General features: G+C 42.7%; 1 protein-coding gene across 1 annotated transcript in view; it reads right to left on the bottom strand.

Annotated features, from left to right (window-relative positions):
- The window catches only part of dgo (ankyrin repeat domain containing protein 6 diego), a 348,810-nt gene that overhangs the window by 29,220 nt on the left and 298,767 nt on the right, over window positions 1–20,823 (bottom strand). The window contains exons 4-6 of the mRNA XM_068224967.1: window positions 5,911–6,012; window positions 1,762–1,959; window positions 1,424–1,522 (exon numbers count right to left, since the gene is read on the bottom strand). Coding sequence (XP_068081068.1) covers window positions 1,424–1,522; window positions 1,762–1,959; window positions 5,911–6,012 — 399 coding nt within the window. The remainder of the gene's footprint in view (window positions 1–1,423; window positions 1,523–1,761; window positions 1,960–5,910; window positions 6,013–20,823) is intronic.

Here is a 20,823-nt window from a genome sequence, read left to right as displayed (position 1 = left end):
AACCAAATTTTTATGATATTACAGACACAGAAATACATAGTTTACAAATAGACCATACATTTTTCATTACTTTGTTTAATTTAGCCCCATGAAACAAAAATATCTTTAAAAATTGTTTTTGTAGAGAAGTATTTGAAAAGTATGTTTAGTCTCAATATTTTAACTATCTCATGTGTTTTTTAAAGTTCCAGTGAACCAATACACTGTAAAAGGTCCGTTATTGGAACGTGCAGGAACACGATCACCCAGGAGAGGTTATCTTCCTTGGCTATCAAAAGGAGTATTAATGTTGCCTTTTCAAAAATAATGAATGACTTTAATTCAAATCAAAAGAGAAGACTTCATTTTGTGTAAAAATACTGTATGATGTGATCAAATTATGTAAAAATAAAAAAATCCTTTTGATTTTTTTCATGTTGTGTACTTGATTCTTACTTTTACGGATAAAAACAGGCCAAGTAATAAATAAATTTGAAGTAGGTTTACTTTTTAATTCTGTGTGAATCTTCTTTACTTTAAAGGGGTTTGGTTATTAAATTAAAGTTATTAACATAGTATATCAAAGGAAAGATAGAGAATATTGGAATAAAATTTCTCTCACAAGAGGCCCATGGTCTCCAGTAATACCTGCCACCTCAATCAAAATGCTCAAATCACGCCTATACAAATACTGTACTATTTTTTTATGAACTGATGTAACAGCACAAGTCACAGATATAGACCTACTGTACTTCAACAAGAACAAACTGAAGGACAGAGCCATATTGTAAACTAGACCAATAGTTGACATTTAACTTTACTAGAACATATGGAAGAGCCTAATGTAATTTAGCAGAAACTAGTTTCATAGAAACTAGCATAAATGGCAGTGGCATTTGAATTTAAAAATCAATTTCAGTCTTACTTGGTATGAAAAAAAAGAACGATGTTTGATTGTGGACAATCAAAAGTCTGATAATTCACTTGTAGCAAAATAAGTTTCATTATACACTGTAAGATGGAAATAAACATTGTTAACAGTTAACTTGTTTTATTTGCTAAAGATGTTAATGACACCACTTTAGTGATACTTGGATTTAAATATGTAGTTTTTAAAGATTCCAACAAATTTGAATGATGAGTACTTGATGTGCAAGAGAGAAGTTTTACTTGAATGGCTAGGTGTTTGAGGGTGCCAATGTTATCAAAAGCAAATAATACAAAACAAGCTTTTATGGTCCTTAAAATTTAGAATTCAGGATTCAATTTCAGATACACTGGATAGCCCTTTATAGAAAAGAAACAAGCCCTGTTCTGACCAAGGAGAGTTGTTGATCATTGCCTCACAGAAAAATGGTCAGACCTTTCATAACTTATACAAACAATGTTTAAATACACTAAGAAACTCTGTATGACATGTTTACCCAAGCAAAAATAACTTTACCTTATTCTGATCTGATACTCTACAATTGGCACTGATTAGGATCCGTGTCACGCCAGCGTGACCGTACCGTGCACTGGTGTGAAGTGGGGTATCACCATACTGCAAGAAATAAAGATGATTTATTGTAGAACCATCAACTTCCTGAATTTATAGGTGAAGAAAGCAAGAATTGTTAAGAGTAAAGCCTGTACTGCACTTTTGTAAGTATAGAACATTATATACAGAAGAGAAATAAAGATGCTCCATTCCATAGTTTCCTTAGTCAGTAAATTGCACATTTTAAAGATTTTATATACTGAAGCATTTTACAGCAATAATATTAAAGACTGAAGACTTACATTATTCTGGAGATTAGGACTGCAGCCAGCCAATAAAAGTTCTCGACAGCTCTGATTGTGCCCATTCTGGCAACAAAGATGGAGTGCTGCAAACCCACCACAATTCTTGAGGTGCAAGTTTGCTTTTGCCTTACAGAGGGCTGCCACACAGCGACTGAAGCCCTTCCAGCTGGCTTCGTGCAGGGCTGTGTTGCCATGCTAGACATTAAAACAATTTTCTGAATTAATTTTTGTAAAAGAAGTTGCATAAAGTAGAGTAGGCTTATGGGCTGGTGAATGAAGACCAGAAAACTGTGTACTGTGGTACAATCAAGCAAGCGTATTGGAGCACAGTTTCGTCAAGAGATGTAGAGAAGAATTTTGAAAGCTTCTTGTTATTGTTTGAAGGGCTACCATCATCACAGTCAATAGTATAAAATTCTGTCTCATAGCATGACCAAAAATTAGTGCAGAAAGAAAGACAATTCATACTTCTGAACTTTGGTCCTACAGAAGATTGATGAAGGTGAGACAGTTACATAGAAATGAACAAACTGGTATAGGATATGGTGGCATGAAGATCTGCATTAATCTATGGTACTGGTAACTTGAAAGCTTTTCAGTCTGTTAAACACACAAGTTCAATATAAATAGTACACTATAACATACCAGTATAAGAATGACATATTTCGTTCTTAAAAGAACATCAGATTCTATCAAAGCACACTCAATATTTGGAAATATTTATGTTTATTTCTGTCCAAACAGCTAGAAATTTGAAATTTGGAACATATTTTAATGAAGTCCTGCTTTGTCTCCACTCCAGCATACAATGCAAGGCATTTGAAAATCCATTGTTCTTTCACTGGCTTGAATCCAACCGGCTGCCAGTCCGGTGATCCTCTGTTGTGTGACGTCTTCCCACCCTGATCCGGTCAATGACACACTGCACTTCCCTTCAGGTGCTTTACCCCTAGTGTTCACTTAGTATTATCATTGTTGTTGCTATTATTATTATTTCTTGTTATACAATTCTTTTTTTTTTTTAACTATACCGGTAATTTTATTATATTATTTCAAGAGTGGCGAAGATGTGGGCAAATTCCCAGAATTTACTACAGATAAGAATATCCTAAGCAACATTCCAGACCTTTAAGTCAGAGATTATCTCCTGTGGGATTCGTTAAGTGCTAATGCAAAAAGTGTAAATATTGTCCAGATGTTAATTAAATAGGGCGAATAGGGGGGGAATTTTCAAAATGTATGGCCATTCAGGTTGGTTTAATTATCTTTTTTTCTGGAATATAAATTTTGATTGCTTCCTTAATATTCAAATATTTACTTTTATTTTCAATGTGCAAGATTTTTATATGTGTGTTGATGTCTGTGAAATGGTGTAAACTGTCATATATGTGCTCTCCGAAGGCTGAATGTCAATTGTGATCGCGTTTTTGTGTTCTTTGTATCTTGTGTAGAAATTACATCTACTTGTCCTATATATATGGCATTGCAGTTAGGTTCTTGGCACTTGAGTTCATACACTCTTTACTCGGAGTATGCATCTATTTTTGTTTAGGTTGCATTTGCTGATGCGTCTTTGTAGTGAGATGTTCGTTCTAAAGGCTACTTTAGACCATGTTTTTTGAAAATTGTGTATGTGTTTTTGTTAACGTAGTTGAGAACAACGTACCTTTTCTCTTTCCTGCGTGTGTTTTGGGTGTTTTTCTTTTGTTTATTTAATAGCTTATCTACTGTGTCCGAAGTGTGGTTGATTTCTTTGGGCCGATGACCTAGATGTTAGGCCCCTTTAAACAACAAACAAGCAGCCAAAGTTGTTTTCTTTTGCGATTTGTTTAATTATATGTCTCTTCCTTGAAATCCGTTGTGTTTCTATCAATCAATCAATCAATCAATCAATCAATCAATACTGATCTGCATTTAGGGCAGTCGCCCAGGTGGCAGATTCCCTATCTGTTTCTTTCCTAGCCTTTTCCTAAATGATTTCAAAGAAATTGGAAATTTATTGAACATCTCCCTTGGTAAGTTATTCCAATCTCTAACTCCCCTTCCTATAAATGAATATTTGTCCCAGTTTGTCCTTTTGAATTCCAACTTTATCTTCATATTCTGATCTTTCCTACTTTTATAAACGCCATTCAAACTTATTCGTCTACTAATGTCATTCCACGCCATCTCTCCGCTGACAGCTCGGAACATACTACTTAGTCGAGCAGCTCTTCTTCTTTCTCTCACTGATATAGAAATAGTTCTGTGTATCATTATATTCAATCTTGCTACTTTATATGGTAAGGGTGGTTTGATTCGTTGTTAATAGTGTGTGATGTCTGAGTAGCCTTTCTGTACCTATACTTTGTATGACAGGTTGTCATTATTCCTACTGACTGTGATGTCTAAAATCTTTATTTTCTTGTTAATTTCTGGTTTCATTGTGAACCTGATTGACTTGTGTAAAGAATTTAGTGTATTTAATAACTGCTGTGCATTTGTGACGTCATTATCGTATATGCATAATACGTCATCTACATATCTACTCCAGTGTAGGATTCCTTTAGAATGCTGGTCGGTTAAGAAAATGTTTTCAAAGTTATTTAGGAAAATATTCGTTGGTGTATCTGATAATGGTGAGCTCATGGCTAACCCTTCTTTTTGACAATAGATTTTGTCTGTGAATGTAAAGCAATTTTGGTTTGATGCCGTTTTAAGAAGGCTAATTATTTATTTTGTTTCTGGCAGTGAAGTATTTTCTTTTAGATGGTTTTCTATAATTTTAATGGGTTTATCTATTGATATAACCAACATGTACATCAATGTTTTTGTTTTGTTTTGTTTTGTTTGATTGATTGATTGATTGATTGATTGATTGATTGATTGATTGATTGATTGATTGATTGATTGATTGATTGATTGATTGATTGATTGATTGATTGATTGATTGATTGATTGATTGATTGATTGATTGATTGATTGATTGATTGATTGATTGATTGATTGATTGATTGATTGATTGATTGATTGATTGATTGATTGATTGATTGATTGATTGATTGATTGATTGATTGATTGATTGATTGATTGATTGATTGATTGATTGATTGATTGATTGATTGATTGATTGATTGATTGATTGATTGATTGATTGATTGATTGATTGATTGATTGATTGATTGATTGATTGATTGATTGATTGATTGATTGATTGATTGATTGATTGATTGATTGATTGATTGATTGATTGATTGATTGATTGATTGATTGATTGATTGATTGATTGATTGATTGATTGATTGATGAGGACCACTGCTCATCGATTAGCTACCGAAACAATCTTCCATTAAAGATGCGTCGTATGAGGAGAAACGTTGGAACGATTGAGGGTACCGATACCATTAAAAAAGAAAAAGAGGACTGGTATACTTATTTCTCTTCCATGACATCGCAGGAGCTCGTACGGTCCACCTTTCCACTGAGACATTCTGCCTCGTTCTGTTTATAATTTGGAGTGATAAGAACCATGTTCCCAGTTCTATCACTAGCGTAACCAGTAGCATCAACTTTTCTTAATCTGCTTACCCTCCAGGGTTGGCTTTTCCCTCGGACCCAGCGAGGGATCCCACCTCTACTGCCTCAAGGGCAGTGTGTTGGAGCGTGAGACATTGGGTCGGGGATACAACTGGGGAGGATGACCAGTAACTTGCCCAGGCGGCCTCACATGCTATGCTGAACAGGGGCCTTGGTGGGGGATGGGATGATTGGAAGGGATAGACAAGGAAGAGGGAAGGAAGCGACCGTGGCCTTAAGTTAGGTTCCATCCCGGCATTTGCCTGGAGGAGAAGTGGGAAACCACGGAATACCACTTCCAGGATGGCTGACGTGGGAATCGAACCCACCTCTACTCAGTTGACCTCTCAAGGCTGAGTAGACCCCGTTCCAGCCCTCGTACCAGTTTTCAAATTTCGTGGCAGAGCCGGGAATCGAACCCGGGCCTCCGGGGATAGCAGCTAAGCACACTAACCACTACACCACAGAGGCGGACAGCATCAACTTTTACTGACCGAAATCATTTATCTTCGTAAATTAATAATAATTACAGGATATGAAGGCTTGCATCAGCGATTATCTGGTTCCATATTGAATTAACGATCTACTTACAACAATATCCTGATGATTGACGTCTGCACCATGTTGCACCAACTGACGTACCACCTCGAGATGCCCATCCGCAGCAGCACGCTGAAGAGCTGTGCAACCCGCCTGTGAACACATGAAAATTATACATCTTAGTTCGAAAATGACATTAGTGTTAGGTATATTTCCTATACAATATAACATAGCCGCTATATGAAGTAAATTGTAAGGTAATAAATGTGTGATCTCAACAAGGTAAGATTCACGGCCTTCCTAGTAATGTACTGACATGGAAAATGTATAGAAGCAGATGACACTGTAATACTTGTTGACAGTTTAGAAGACCTACAATTCTTTTTGAACAGCGACAACTAATTAAGGAAGGAAATTGGCCTTACAATAAACGTGGAAAATGAAAATCCACAGCATGTTTCCAGTCGTTCGATCGGGTCAGGAATGGCGTGAATGAAGCCCCAATCTTGCGGCGAGGACAGGAACTGTGCCGACTGCCGAAGCCTGTCGTACTCCTCTGGAGCAATGATTAATAACTGACAGATGAAATGAAATTATATTGAAGAGTGTTGCTGGAATGAAAGATGGCAGGGAACATCTGAGTATCCGGAGAAAAACCTGTCCCACGTCCGCTTTGTCCAGCAAAAATCTCATATGGAATCACCGGAATCGGAATTTCACCACGAAAGCTAGCGGTGAGAGACCGGCGCGTTGCCGCCTGAGCCACGGAGGCTGCACAATAAGTGTTCAGAAAACAAAATTCTAGGTGTTCAGTGAACAGAAAATCCCCTACGTTGTCACCCTCGACGGAAATACCATGTTTATTTCGCGTGAAGTTTTTAGTGGCGGGAGTGTCCGAGGACATGCTCCGGCTCGCCTGGGGCAGGTCTTTCCATTTGACGCCCATGGGATACCTGTGCGTTCGGTGGTGGTGGTGGTGATAATGATAATGAGATAGGTAGAGGGTGAAACCCGCTGTCGGCACATAACGTACTCCTGACGAATACAAGGCTCAACGTCACTATACAACAGACGAATTACTGTCAACAGCGTCATATGCCTTCACTTCATATGAAATGAACACTGCGGAAAGATTTGGAATTTAATCCAGGCTTTTGACCTGCAATCTACAGTAGTGATTAGAAATTGTATAGGCCTACCACTACCTCTCCTACCCTGCCGGCGAACATTCTTTCACTAAGAGGGTTTGAATCGGACACCATATAGGATATTGTTCTTACGTAATGCTAACTACTTTTTACGGTTTTCGGAGACGCCGAGGTGCCGTAATTTTTCCCGCAGGAGTTCATTTACGTGCCAGTAAATCTACTGAAACGAGTCTGACGTATTTGAGCATATTCAAATACAACCAGACTGAGCCAGGATCGAACCTGCCAAGTTAGGGTCCGAAGGCCAGCGCGTGAACCACCTGAGCCTTTCAGCCCGGCAGACCATATAGATGTGACGCCTCAATGATCACGGATACCAAGCGGGCTGGAAACGCCATTGATCATTATCGTCGGTTTGCCGTTCCAGCGAGCCGGGTAGGGTGTTTGAAAACGAGCGTCTTCCAAAGTTGCCTATTCAAAAAGATTTTGTTGTCCATGACAGATTTCCAATTCCATCATCTTCTCTCCACGTCTTTCCTCAGTTGTCCATCCCTCTTCACCGAGCTCGATAGCTGAAGTCGCTTAAGTACGGCCAGTATCCAGTATTCGGGAGATAGTAGGTTCGAACCCCACTGTCGGCAGCCCTGAAAATGGTTTTCCGTGGTTTCCCATTTTCACACCAGGCAAAATGCTGGGGCTGTACCTTAATTAAGGCCACGGCCGCTTCCTTCCCACTCCTAGCCCTTTCCCGTCCCATCGTCGCCAAAAGACCTATCTGTGTCGGTGCGACGTAAAGCAACTAGCCATCCATCTTCTTCTTGGTCTTCCAGCTGGTCTTCTACCTGTGATTCTCTGTTCCAAATAAGCACATGGTAACCTTGTGCTATTCATTCGTTTAACACGCCCAAACCATTTAAGTCTAGATGACCGAAGTCTTTTCGCCATCGATTCATTTTGACCTAGGTTAGATCGATCTCATAATTTTTCACGTGATCAAGTCGTGTCTTTTGGAGGACAGTTCTGCGAACTTTCATTTCACAGGCTTGAATCCTACTACAATCCTTTGACGTTAGTGTGCAGGTTTCCAGAGAATGTGTGAGGGTGGAAATGAAATATGACTTGTACAGGATCATTTTTGTTCTTTGTGGGACCTTCTCATCCCATAGTAGGTATCGAACGATAATGTAAAAGTTAGAGACTTTGGTTACTCTGTTTGTTATTTCTATCTCAGCTCTATTATTACTAACCATTACACTTCCCCTAAATATCTGAATTGGTGTACTACTTCAATTTGGTGGTCCTGTAGTTTTATGTTTCATTCTGTATTATGTCTGCTGATTTTCAATGCTACTGTTTGTGATGGGTTCAATTTCATTCCATAATCATCAAACTTCTTACACCATGCATTCAGATTATTTTGCACTCCCTCCTCCGTTTCACCCCATATTGCCACATGGTCTGCAAACACCAGAAGAAAATTATTACCCTTTTAGTTCCTTTAAAATGGTATCCATAACTGCTGTGAATAGAAGAGGTGATAAGGCACTTCCTTGTTGTACTCCTTTGGTTGTATTGAACCATTCAGAGTGACCATCTCCAATACTGACACAGCTTTTGCAATTAGTGTATATAATTTGGATTTTCCTAATAAGGTACTCCAGTACACCAAGTTTTCTAAGACTTTTCCAGATAGTTGATCTACGAACATTATCATACGCCTTTTCAAGGCCCATAAACACAATAATTAGGTCTTTTCCTCTTTCCCAGTGTTTCTCTGCCAACATCCTCAAAGCAAATATCAGATCTGTTGTGCTTCTTCCAGCACTAAAGCCATGTTGTTCCTCTTCTAAGATAGGCTCTAGTATATCCCTTACTCTGGCTTCAATGATCTTCTCCATAATTTTAAGGTCATGTGATAGGAGGGTAATGCCTCTGTAATTTTCACTTTTCCTTCTACTTCCTTTCTTAAAGATAGGAACTATCATCCCTTTTGTCCAATCTTCAGGTATTTCGTCATTCTTCCATATTGTTCTGAGAACTCTATACAGCCACTATATTCCTGGTGGACCAGCAACTTTAATCATGTCAGCTGTAACTTTATCAACTCCTGCTGACATTGACACCATTGAAATAGTGTCTTATGTCAAGTATCTAGGATGCTGGCTAAATAGGATCCAGATATACACTGCTGTTTGTAGAAAGTGAAACACTCAGAAGCCATGATCTGAAACATGCCAAAATCAGAGGACATGTAGAACAGTGGAACCATAATAAGTGTTTTAAATTGCAGAGAGATGGCATGAACGTAGGCCCAGCAGTGCCCTTCTGTGTGTGACTGGTCAGGGCAGGGTTACGCAATGCTCAGTCAGTGCGGAGCTGTCATACGAAGTGGAAACGTGTACCTAAGTGCCACTATGCCTCGCCGACATCACAGGAGAAAATATCAGCATGTGAGTGCGTTCGAACGGGGCAGAATGATAGGGCTTCGGGAGATGGGTTATCGTTCCGTGACATTGCGGCTCCGACAGGGTACGTTGCTTCAACAGTGAGGCGTATGTGGAACCAGTGGAGAGAAGAAGGCCGTACACAGCGCCGACAGGGTACTGGACGACACAATGTGACCACAGCGCGAAATGACCGCTATCTTGTCCGCTTGGCCGTAACGGACAGAACAGCTTCGTCCACGGTGTTGGCTCGACGTTGGAGCACTGCAACGGGTATGGGGATGTCTGCATCGACGGTTCGACGCCATCTTCCGAGGGCTGGACTGGTAGCACACATGCCATTGCGCCGCTTTCCATTGACCAGCAACCACTAACGCCGTAGACTGCAATGAGCATCTGAACACCGACACTGGCGTGCTGAGTGGCAAAATGTAGTGTTTTCGGACGAGTCCCGCTTCAACTTGTCCTACAGTGATGGCCGCATATGCGTTAGACGCTGCCGTGGTGAACGCCATTGGGCAGACTGTATTGTTAAGAGGCATAGCGGACAAACGCCAAGTGTGATGTTTGGGGCGCAATTGCCTATAACATGCGATCTCTCCTCCGACGTCTTGAGGGCAATCTGAACAGCTGCCGCTACATCAGGGAGGTTTTACAGCCTGAGGCACTGCCCCTCCTGCAGGCCGTTTCAGACGCCATATTCCGGCAGGACAATGCCCGGCCACATGCGACAAGGAATGTGCAAGCCTTCTTCGAAGAACGACGGATACCACTGCTTCCCTGGCCTGCCCGTTCGCCGGATATGTCACCCATTGTACATGTCTGGGATATGGTCGGTCAGCACCTTGTTCGTTCAGGTCCTCCTGCAGCCACTGTTGATGATTTATGGACGCGCCTACAAACCGCGTGGCAGAGTGTTCCCCAACAGCATATTCATGCACTCTTTGATTCCATGCCACGACGTCTAGCGGCTCTGATTGCAGCGTGTGGTGGCGCTACGACGTACTGAATTTCCACGGTCACCGTGCATGTACAGTTCTGTAATTGTAATCATTTGTGCCTTGTCATGTCCTTAATATGTGGAATAAATTGCATTGTGATCACAGCTCTCAGTCTTGGTGTTTCACTTTCTACAAACAGCAGTGTAAAAATCAAAACCAGAATCAACATTAGAAGAAGTGTGCTTCTGAAATTAAAACATTTTGTGAGCAACCGTGACCTACCATTCGAAACTTGTTGGTGTGTCGTGAAGGGATATGTGTTATCGGTACTATTTTACGGTGTCGAAGGAAAGGCTTTATTGGTGAACCGACTGCGGTCTTTTTTTTTTTTTTTTTTTTTTTTTGTTAGTTGCTTTACGTCGCACCGACACAGATAGGTCTTATGGCGACGGTGGGACAGGGAAGGGCTGCGAGTCGGAAGGAAGCGGCCGTGGCCTTACTTAAGGTACAGCCCCAGCATTTGCCTGGTGTGAAAATGGGAAACCACGGAAAGCCATCTTCAGGGCTGCCGACAGTGGGGTTCGAACATACTATCTCCCGAATACTGGATACTGGCCGCACTTAAGCGACTGCAGCTATCGAGCTCGGTACGCTGTCTTTTTAAGTGAGGAGATATCGCAGAATGTTAACCCTATGGGCAGACCACGTCACCAACGAAGGAGTCTCCAATATACCGGGAAATCGCGTGAAAAACCTCCCAAAACGCGGGAAAGCAGAATGTTTCGGTTTATTTTCTTCTTCTTCTACCTCTTAGTAATCCGTTTACCACAAGGATTGGTTTTACCCTCGGACTCAGCGAGCGATCCCACCTATACCACCTCAAGGGCAGTGTCCTGGAGCGTGAGACTTGGGTCGGAGGATACAACTGGGAAAAGGACCAGTACCTCATCCAGGTGGCTGAACAGGTGCCTTGTGGGAGGATGGGAAGATTGGATGGGATAGACAAGGAATAAGGAAGGAAGCGGCCGTAGCCGAGCCCCTCCCCCACCCCCCTCTACTCAGTTGACCTCCCAAGGCTGAGTAGACCCCGTTCCAGGCCTCGTGCCACTTTTCAAATTTCTTGGCAGGGCCGGGAATCGAACCCCCGATCTCCGGGGGTGCCAGCTAATCACAGTAACCACTAAACCACAGTGGCGGACTTTTTTGTTATTTTTTCTACTTGTTTAACGTCGCACTAACACATCGAAGGTTTTCGGCGACGGAAAGATAGGAAAGGGCTAGGAATGGGAAGGTGGCGGCCGTGGCCGCACTTAAGGTATAGCCTTGTGTTACAATGGGAAAACACGGAAAACCATCTTCAGGGCTGTGGTGCGATTCGAGTCCACTATTTCCCAAATACAATTTCAAAGCTGCGCGACCCTAATCCCACGGCCAACTCGTTCGGCATTATTTCGGTGATATCTTCAGAAATGACAAAGTCTGATCATAGAACGCAACACAGAAAGGAAACAAGGACGTGAGGTGAACCTCCGACAGTGGTTCGTTATCCAACTGTGATACGGAAAACATGGAATAGGAAAATACAGTAGTCACCAACGTCTTGGGAGGAGACGACACCAAAAGAAGAATTACCGTATTCACTTTAAGCAACTTCCATGTCTTAGTGTCGTCCTAGCTCCCTCTGTGGATCACTGGTAAGAGTGTCGGGTCTCAAGGTCCCCAGATAGCGGGTCAAACCTGGCAGAGTTAGTAGAATTTTTGAAGGGCGGAAAAAAGTACATTCGACACTACATGTCGTACGATGTCGACTTCTTGGTGGCACATATGGTGTTCTTCTTCTTCTTTATCTGTTTACCTTCCAGGGTCGGTTTTTCCCTCGGACTCAGCGAGGGATACCACCTCAAGGGCAGTGTACTGGAGCTTCAGACTCTGGATCTGGATACAACTGGGGAGGATGACCACTACCTCACCCAGGCGGCCTCACCTGCTATGCTGAACAGGGGCCTTGCGGAGGCATGGGAAGATTGGGAGGGATAGACAAGGAAGAGGGAAGGAAGCGGTCAAGGCCTTAAGTTAGGTAGCATCCCGGCATTTGCCTGGAGGAGAAGTGGGAAACCATGGAAAAACAACTTCCAGGATGGCTGAGGTGGGAGTCGAACCCACCTCTACTCAGCTGACCTCCCGAGGCTGAGTGGACCCCGTTCCAGCCCTCGTACCACTTTTCAAGTTTTGTGGCACAGCGGGGAATCGAACCCGGGCCTTTGGCGGTGGCAGCTAATCACACTAACCACTACGCCACAGAGGTGGGCACAGATGGTGTCCATCCGACAAAATTCACTAAAGTTCAGCCACAGATGCCTAAGAGAGTTTCGTTTTACCGTCTACGATCTACAGTGAAACCCCTCACTTTGGACACCTGTAATTCCCTATATATTTTCATGTTAAATATCTTCCGTACATTGGACACCCCTCAACTCCGGACATTGGACAGCCATTAAATGACAGTTTGGCCATGTTCAAAACGATTTTGTTTTGCTGTTTTGTAATGGTTTAGTGCAGCAATTTTAATATTGCCGTTGGAAATGGAGCCCTTGCTGGCAAGATGTAGTGTTTACAGTGCGCTATGTCTTCGGTATGGGCTAGAGCAATTTGTTGCTTTCATTGATCTGTCTCAGTCTCTTCCTTGGCTTTGACAATATGAAAGTGACTGAGGTATGAGCGATGCTAGTAATACCATTCCTTATGCAGCCAGTCCCTGTTATGATTGTGAAAATATCGCCCATAGGATCGGTTGGTGAATGCATTTCAGTGGGTTTGGCAGACTGATATGCAATAGCAACGTCTGGCTCAATGAGGAAAGCAACGGGAAACTACCTCACTCCTCATTTCCCTAGTATGCCTCTTCAGTGACGCCTAGGCTATCTATGATACCCTTTGGCGGAGCTGTGGAGGATCAAACCAGCCTTCGGGCTCAATACCCAACACACACATTGGAAATGCTGCCTGTCCAAGAGCATTAAGAAATGTTAAGAGAGGGAGTCTTCCTGTAATTGGTCTGATAAATGTAACATTGCAATCGAATTTAGACGGAGTGTGACGGTCCTCGACGCAATTTGCTGGATCCATGGCCCTCGGATGGACGTGTCTAAATAAACTATTGTGAACTGTGTTAACTGAGGAATTGAGATGTCTCTCGGAAGTCTTTCGCAGTGAATTATGAAACATTGGCGTTTTTACTGATTTCGATCATTTGTTGGAAGTCCACGATGGTATTCCTGGAACCATTAGTGGATTGTTACAAAAAGTTATTTCAGAAAAAGAAGAAGAAACCGTTTCAGTCCCCAAGGAGCCATCTACTCTACAAAAAGATGTACAATGTATTAATGAGTTGGAACGTTATTCGTTTGTGTATAACCACCCAAAAATGATTAAAACTGTATTTGGATTACACAGGAAAAATTGCATCAGAATCAGAATTAGAATTGAAAAATAAAAAATAAAACAGTCCTATGAATGATTTTTCGCTATAGGCGGTAAAGGGTGAGTAATGTACAGTCTGTCTGTCTGTTGGGTCATCAGCTCAGAGGCTGGTTGGATCCTCAAATAGCACCACCAATGGTTATGCGATTATACGGAAACCGCAAAAACCAATGGGAGCACCAAAATGAGGCGTACTAGGCAAGATGAGGAGTGAGGTAGTTTGCCATTACTTTCCCCACTGGGCCAGAAAGTGCAACTGCAGCACGACTAACCCTATGAGCAACACCTTGCATAACACTCAAACGCACTAGTGCTCCGAATGTCATTACTTAGCACCACCCATACCCCAGCAGCTTTCATATAGTCACAGCTATGGATGAGACTGAGACTTCGGTGAAAGCTACACTTTATTCTGGTCTGTGCCAAGTGATGGATGCAAAAGTACCGCATCCATCAAGAAATGACAGCAGGCAAATACTGTACAGTACAATATGTAAAATAAAACATAAGACAACACTGTAGTGCATTTTATTACCGGTAGTTTTAGTAGGCATGAAATTCAGCGTACTGTATTGTATATAAGTTCAAAGAAACACGGTTTTTATTATGTATATACATTACACGTCCGCCTCTGTGGTGTAGTGGTTAGTGTGATTAACTGCCACCCCCAGAGGTCCGGGTTCGATTCCCGGCTCTGCCGCGAAATTTGAAAAAAGTAGTGGGAGGGCTGCAACGAGGTCCACTCAGCCTCGGGAGGTCAAATGAGTAGAGGTGGGTTCGATTCCCGCCTTCTCCTCCAGGCAAATACCGGGATGGTACCTAATTTAAGGCCACGGCCGCTTCCTTCCCTCTCCCTTGTCTATCCTTTCCAGTCTTCCCATCCCCCCACAAGGCCCCTGTTCAGCATAGCAGGTGAGGCTGCCTAGGCAAGGTACTGGTCATTCTGCCCAGTTGTATGTTTCACGCTCCAGGACACTGCCCTTGAGGCGGTAGAGGTGGGATCCTTCGCTGAGTCCGAGGGAAAAGCCAACTCTGGAGGGTAAACAGATTAAGAAGAAGAAAAGAAGAAGAAGATATAAATTACACACTAGCTCAGAGTTTTTCCTTTCCTTCACTATCAGTGTAAGCAAAGAAAAGCAAAGCAAAGCAAAGTCTTCTCCGTACAGGCCATGAAGGCCCTGGGAGTGGTGGAAGGTAAAGGCTTCTACTATCCGTAACCTCGGCACTTGATGAGGTAGAGTGGTTAGCTCTACGCCCGGCCGCCTTTGCCCCCAGGAATTAACCTGGTACTCATTTTTGGTGTGGACCGAGCTCGATAGCTGCAGTCGCTTAAGTGCGGCCAGTATCCAGTAATCGGGAGATAATGGGTTCGAGCCCCACTGTCGGCAGTCCTGAAGATGGTTTTCCGTGGTTTCCCATTTTCACACCAGGCAAATGTCGGGGCTGTACCTTAATTAAGGCCACGGCCGCTTCCTTCCAATTCCTAGGCCTTTCCTATCTCATCGTCGCCGTAAGACATATCGGTGCGACGTAAAGCAAATAGCAATTTTGGTGGCTGAGTGAACCTCAGGGTCATATGCACCTCCGGAAGTGGAAATCTCATTTCTTAAATTTTACGACTTCCTGACAGGGATTCGAACCCGCGTTCTTCCGGACGAACCGAGTACGCCTTTACCTTCTCGGCCAGACAGCCCCTTAGATTGGACACTCCACTACATTGGACACGTTTTTAACGGACCGTAGGTGTCAAATTTAGAGGGGTTTCACTGTAGTAGACGTAGAAATTGATGAGCAAGACAGCCAGATGGCATCAAATTAAAATTTCTGCACACGGTAACTGAGACTATACGAGTATTATTATTATTATTATTATTATTATTATTATTATTATTATTATTATTATTATTAGTCTCGTCCTTGGCCTTGACGATATACATCTAGCAGAGCTATGAGAAATGATAGTACAACAACGTCATTTCTTCTGCAGCCAATCCTGTGATGAAGTATGTGAAAGTGTGCGTCATTGGGTCGATATCTGTATGCATTTCAATGGGTTTGTCAGACAGGTACGCAATTAATTAAAACTCAGTCATAGATTGCCCAACAGGGATCCGTTTTTCTGCCTTCTCGTAAAAACGGAATATCGAAACTGACAGGCAGGTAGCTCAATGAGAAAATTACTGGAAAACTACATCGCTCCCACTTCCTTAGTACGCCACTTCAGTGCGCTTGACTTTGTATGGTGGAACTGCAGGGGATCCAATTAGCTTTGACTGAGGACTCAACATACGAGAGGCGTACTATATTGTTTTACACTTTATTTTTTGTACGTCCGGGTATGGTTCACATTTCACTTTTGAAGGTGGTGACGTGTAACTAGTGTCTTGTTCCACCGTTTGGTAGCAGCACACGCACAGGGGCCAGTGAATGCACTTGAGCTTGTCATAGCCATTTCATAACAACACTGTCAGGTATAGTTGGGGACAAAACATGACGACCTCGCCACACACTTATCCGTTTAGCGCAAGAGCAGTAATATGTCTGTATTCTTCCGGCCGCGGGTAAATCCAGATTCACAGTGTAACGAAGCAGAATTAAATCAGCTGTCTGGACCTTCTTCTTCTTCTCCTTCCTCACCAAGAATTCCAACTAAAAGTGACAAAAATGTGATTGGCGGAGGTGTTAAATTACGAAAACAAACCGTGATATTGGTGAGGAACCTTAAAAATTTCTTAAGAGGTGTTATAGGTAATGGCGGTGTTATTACTGGTATGTATGTTCAGTCTTCAGCCCGAAGGCTGGTTTGATCCTCAACAGGTTCACCATTAGCTGTCATAGATGGCCTAGGTGTCACTAAAGAGGCGTACGAGGGAAATGAGGAGTGAGGTAGTTTCCCGTTGTTTTGCTTCCCAAGCCAGAAGTTGCTAATACATATCAGTCTGCCAAGCCCACTGAAATGCAAGCACCGACCGACCCTATGAGCAACATTTTCGTACCATTCATAGCAGGGACTGGCTGCACAAGGAATGGCATTACTAGCATCGCTCATACCTCAGACATCGTCGCCGTAAGACCTATCTATGCCGGTGCGACGTAAAGCAACTTGTAAATATATATATGTATATACCTCAGTCACTTTCATATTGTCAAAGCCAAGGATAAGACAGAGACAGATCAATGAAAGTAACAAAATTGCTCTAGCCCATACCAGAAGACATAGTGCACTGTAAACACTAGGTCCTGCCAGCAAAGGCATGTTATTACTGGTAAAAAATTTAAATAATTTAGCATCGGAAGCGACAGGAATCTATGTTACTACGGTGAAAAGAATAGTCAGAAGCTACCGTCTGGGCCACGGAGGAGCCAATAATTATACTAATTATGAATAGTTAATAATAATTCAGTTGTCTCTTTATTCAGTAAGAATACATTATTATTTTCACTTTTCGAAATGGTTTACATTACAAACTGTACAGCCTATTGGTAGGATACAATTGGGTAATTTGAACATTCATTCTGTTAACAATTATATGATAATAGCAACAACAGGAAATTATATTATTAATATTATTATTATTATTATTATTATTAGTAGTAGTAGTAGTAGTAGTAGTAGTATTGGTATTATTCATGTGGCTATTTCAGCCTTATAATGTTCCGGCATTTACGTGAAATGGAAAACTACAGAAATCATTTCAAGAACAAACGGTCGGTGGGATTTGAACCCACGGCACCTCCCGACTTCTGGTTACTAGCCTGTCACACTATCACTGAGATAGTCCAATTTTATGGATCGTTTTAAGTTTGCGTTTTAGTATTCAGGGGTCTCTCTTCGTTACCTCATAACCTACTTTAGATCACCATAATATTAACATTATTTTTTCATGTCCAAATTCCTTAGCTATAATAGGAGCAGAAAACATGGAAAGCAACCGTCAGGGACAGCGCTATACGACTTGGTTCCTATGGAAAGAAGGCGTGACCACTGCAGAAATTCATCGGCGCTTAGTGGCAGTCTGGAGAACATGCGCCGTCACGGAAAACAGTTTACAACTGGGTGGAAGCAAATAGCTTAATATTAATATTAAGCTATTTGGCGGAAGGTTGGAAAACAGGACGCACTTCGGTGGACAAGGGAACCAGTTCTGGAAGGAATGTGACAGTGTCAACACCAGCCAACATTACTCAGGTCGAACAGGCCATGCAAGGAAACAAATGCATCACATTTACGGAAGTGGAGGCAGCCACGGAAATTAGCCGAAACACCTTGCAGCAGATCGTGCACGACCACTTACAGTTGGGAAAGGTGTCATCCACGTGGGTGCCTAGACTCTTGTCTGCAGACAAAAAGCAGAGGTGTGTGGATGTGTGCAGAGAACTTTTGCAACGCCATGATCAAGATCCAGCCAACTTCATGGCTAGGCTTGTGATTGGTGATGAGACATGGCTCCATTACCATGAGCCACAAACGAAACAACAGTCGATGCAATGGAAGCATAGGGGAAGTCCACCGCCAAAGAAATGTCGAACAGCGATTATCACCTGTTCGGGAACATGAAGAAACCTCTGCGTGGTCGCCGTTTTTTTCGGATTTTGCAGAACTGGACACAGCTGTCAAGGCATGGGTACGTAGCACTCTGAAAGAATGGTTTCAGGAAGGTCTGGAAAGACTGACACATCGATGGCAAAAGTACATACAGTTACAAGGAGATTATGTTGAGAAGGTGGAAGTAACAACTGATAATGTGCTTCATTTGTGTGGAAAAAAATAAAGTGTAAAACAATATAGTACGCCCTTCGTACATATATCCTGAAGAGCAAAACCAAAAGCTTACATTCTCGCCTTGCTTTGCTTTATGTAACTGATATATCCCTCTATACTGTATATTTTTTTATGTATTTCTTGCAATTTGCTTTACGTCTCACCGACACAGATAGGTCTTATGGCAAGGATGGGACAGGAAAGGCCTAGAAGTGGGAAGGAAGCGGCCGTAGCCCGTGGCCTCAGTTAAGGAACAGCCCCAGCATTTGCCTGGTGTGGAAATGGGAAACCACGGGAAACCATCTTCAGGGCTGCCGACAGTGGGGTTCGAACATTATTTTACATAACACACTATCTCCCGGATGCAAGCTCACACCTGTGTGCCCCTAACCGCACGGCCAACTCGCCAGGTACTGTACAATATCAGTAATTTAATCAGTTCAACATATCCAAGTTGTCGATTTTTTAAAATTGCAGTTTAACATTGTACTCGTTTTGGGGCACCTTTCCTCAGAAGAAACGGCACTTATCCAACCAGTACCGTGCTAATATCTAAAGTTTAATTGCCTATGGTTTGGAATTCATTTAAGAAAGAATGCTTATCGCTGGAAAAATACTTCTTTGCTTAAAGGACATAAGGCAAGGTTACGGGCTCCTAAATGCCATTACAACAAGTTCGCCATCATTCTGATTGGCGGAGCTCGATAGCTGCAGTCGCTTAAGTGCGGCCAGTATCCAGTAATCGGAAGATAGTGGGTTCGAATCCCACTGTCGGCAGCCCTGAAGATGGTTTTCAGTGGTTTCCCATTTTCACACCAGGCAAATGCCGGGACTGTACCTTAATTACCACCACGGCCGCTTCCTTGTCATTCCTGTCCCTTCGTCGCCGTAAGACCTATCTGTATCGGTGCGACGTAAAGCAACTAGCATTCTGATTGAGCCTAGTGATATTCTGAACACTGCATGGTAGGTGAAGTTTTATAAGAGGAGATGAATCTCGAGGAAGGGGAGTGCCTAGCAACTTTAACATCCATTTCCAGCCAGCATCATTCATGCAGTTAGTTTACTCTGCCAATGATCCAGGAACCGTACGGACAAAACAGTTTTTCATAAGTGGTCTGCACCTTCCGTTTTCAGCAATGCCCAGTTTCCAAACGAGTAAGCCCGCGAAGAACCAATTTCTATTGAGGAATGTCCTAAAGTGTCTAGAAGTGTACATTTCAGGGGAGTACAAATAATTTTTCAACGAAATGCTTGCGTGGCCAGCTGTTTGTGTGACTGACGTTGATTTTGATTGACTGTCCTTATTCAAATGCCGGCCACGCGGTATAGGGGTAGCGCGCCTGCCTCTTACTCGGAGGTCCCAGGTTCGACTCCCGGCCAGGTCAGGGATTTTACCTTGATCTCAGGGCTGGTTCGAGGTCCACTCAGCCTGCGTGATTACAATTGAGGAGCTATCTAACGGTGAGGTGGCGGCCGCGGTCTAGGAAGCCAAGAATAACGGACGAGAGGATTCGTCGTGCTGACCACACGGCACCTCATCATCTGCAGGCCTTCGGGCTGAACAGCGGTCGCTTGGTAGGCCATGGCCCTTCGGGGGTGTTGCATCATGGGGTTGGGTTTGTGTTTGTCGTTATCGAAATGATCATTGCTGTAGAACAACACGGTGTGTTGAACTTAAGTGGATAACGGTGTGAGTTTTTCTCAAAAACTGTTTTTCTCTCATAGTGAAATGAAATGGCGTATGGCTTTTGGTGCCGGGAGTGTCCTAGGACCAGTTCGGCTCGCCAGATGCAGGTCTTTTGATTTGACTCCCGTAGGCGACCTGCGCGTCGTGATGAGGATGAAATGATAATGAAGACAACACATACACCCAGCCCCCGTGCCAGTGAAATTAACCAATTATGCTTAAAATTCCAGGCTCTGCCGGGAATCGAATCTGGGACCCCTGTGACCAAAGGCCAGCACGCTAACAATTTAGCCATGGGGCCGGACTTATCTCATAGTAAGTACACATTATACATTCAGCCATCATTATAGAAAGGGCAGATATCCATTCCATTTTATCTGCCAATTTACATAAAGTCCTGGATCTTTACTCCATATTTTATCAAGTTACCTAGCCACAACCATAATCTCTACCTGTCAAAGCATAAACATTTAAAATAGCCTAAATAGCAAGACAGGTT

The sequence above is a fragment of the Anabrus simplex genome, chromosome 1, assembly GCF_040414725.1.
Source record: "Anabrus simplex isolate iqAnaSimp1 chromosome 1, ASM4041472v1, whole genome shotgun sequence".
NCBI classification, from domain to species: domain Eukaryota; kingdom Metazoa; phylum Arthropoda; class Insecta; order Orthoptera; family Tettigoniidae; genus Anabrus; species Anabrus simplex.
This window is presented reverse-complemented; position numbering and strand designations above follow the sequence as displayed.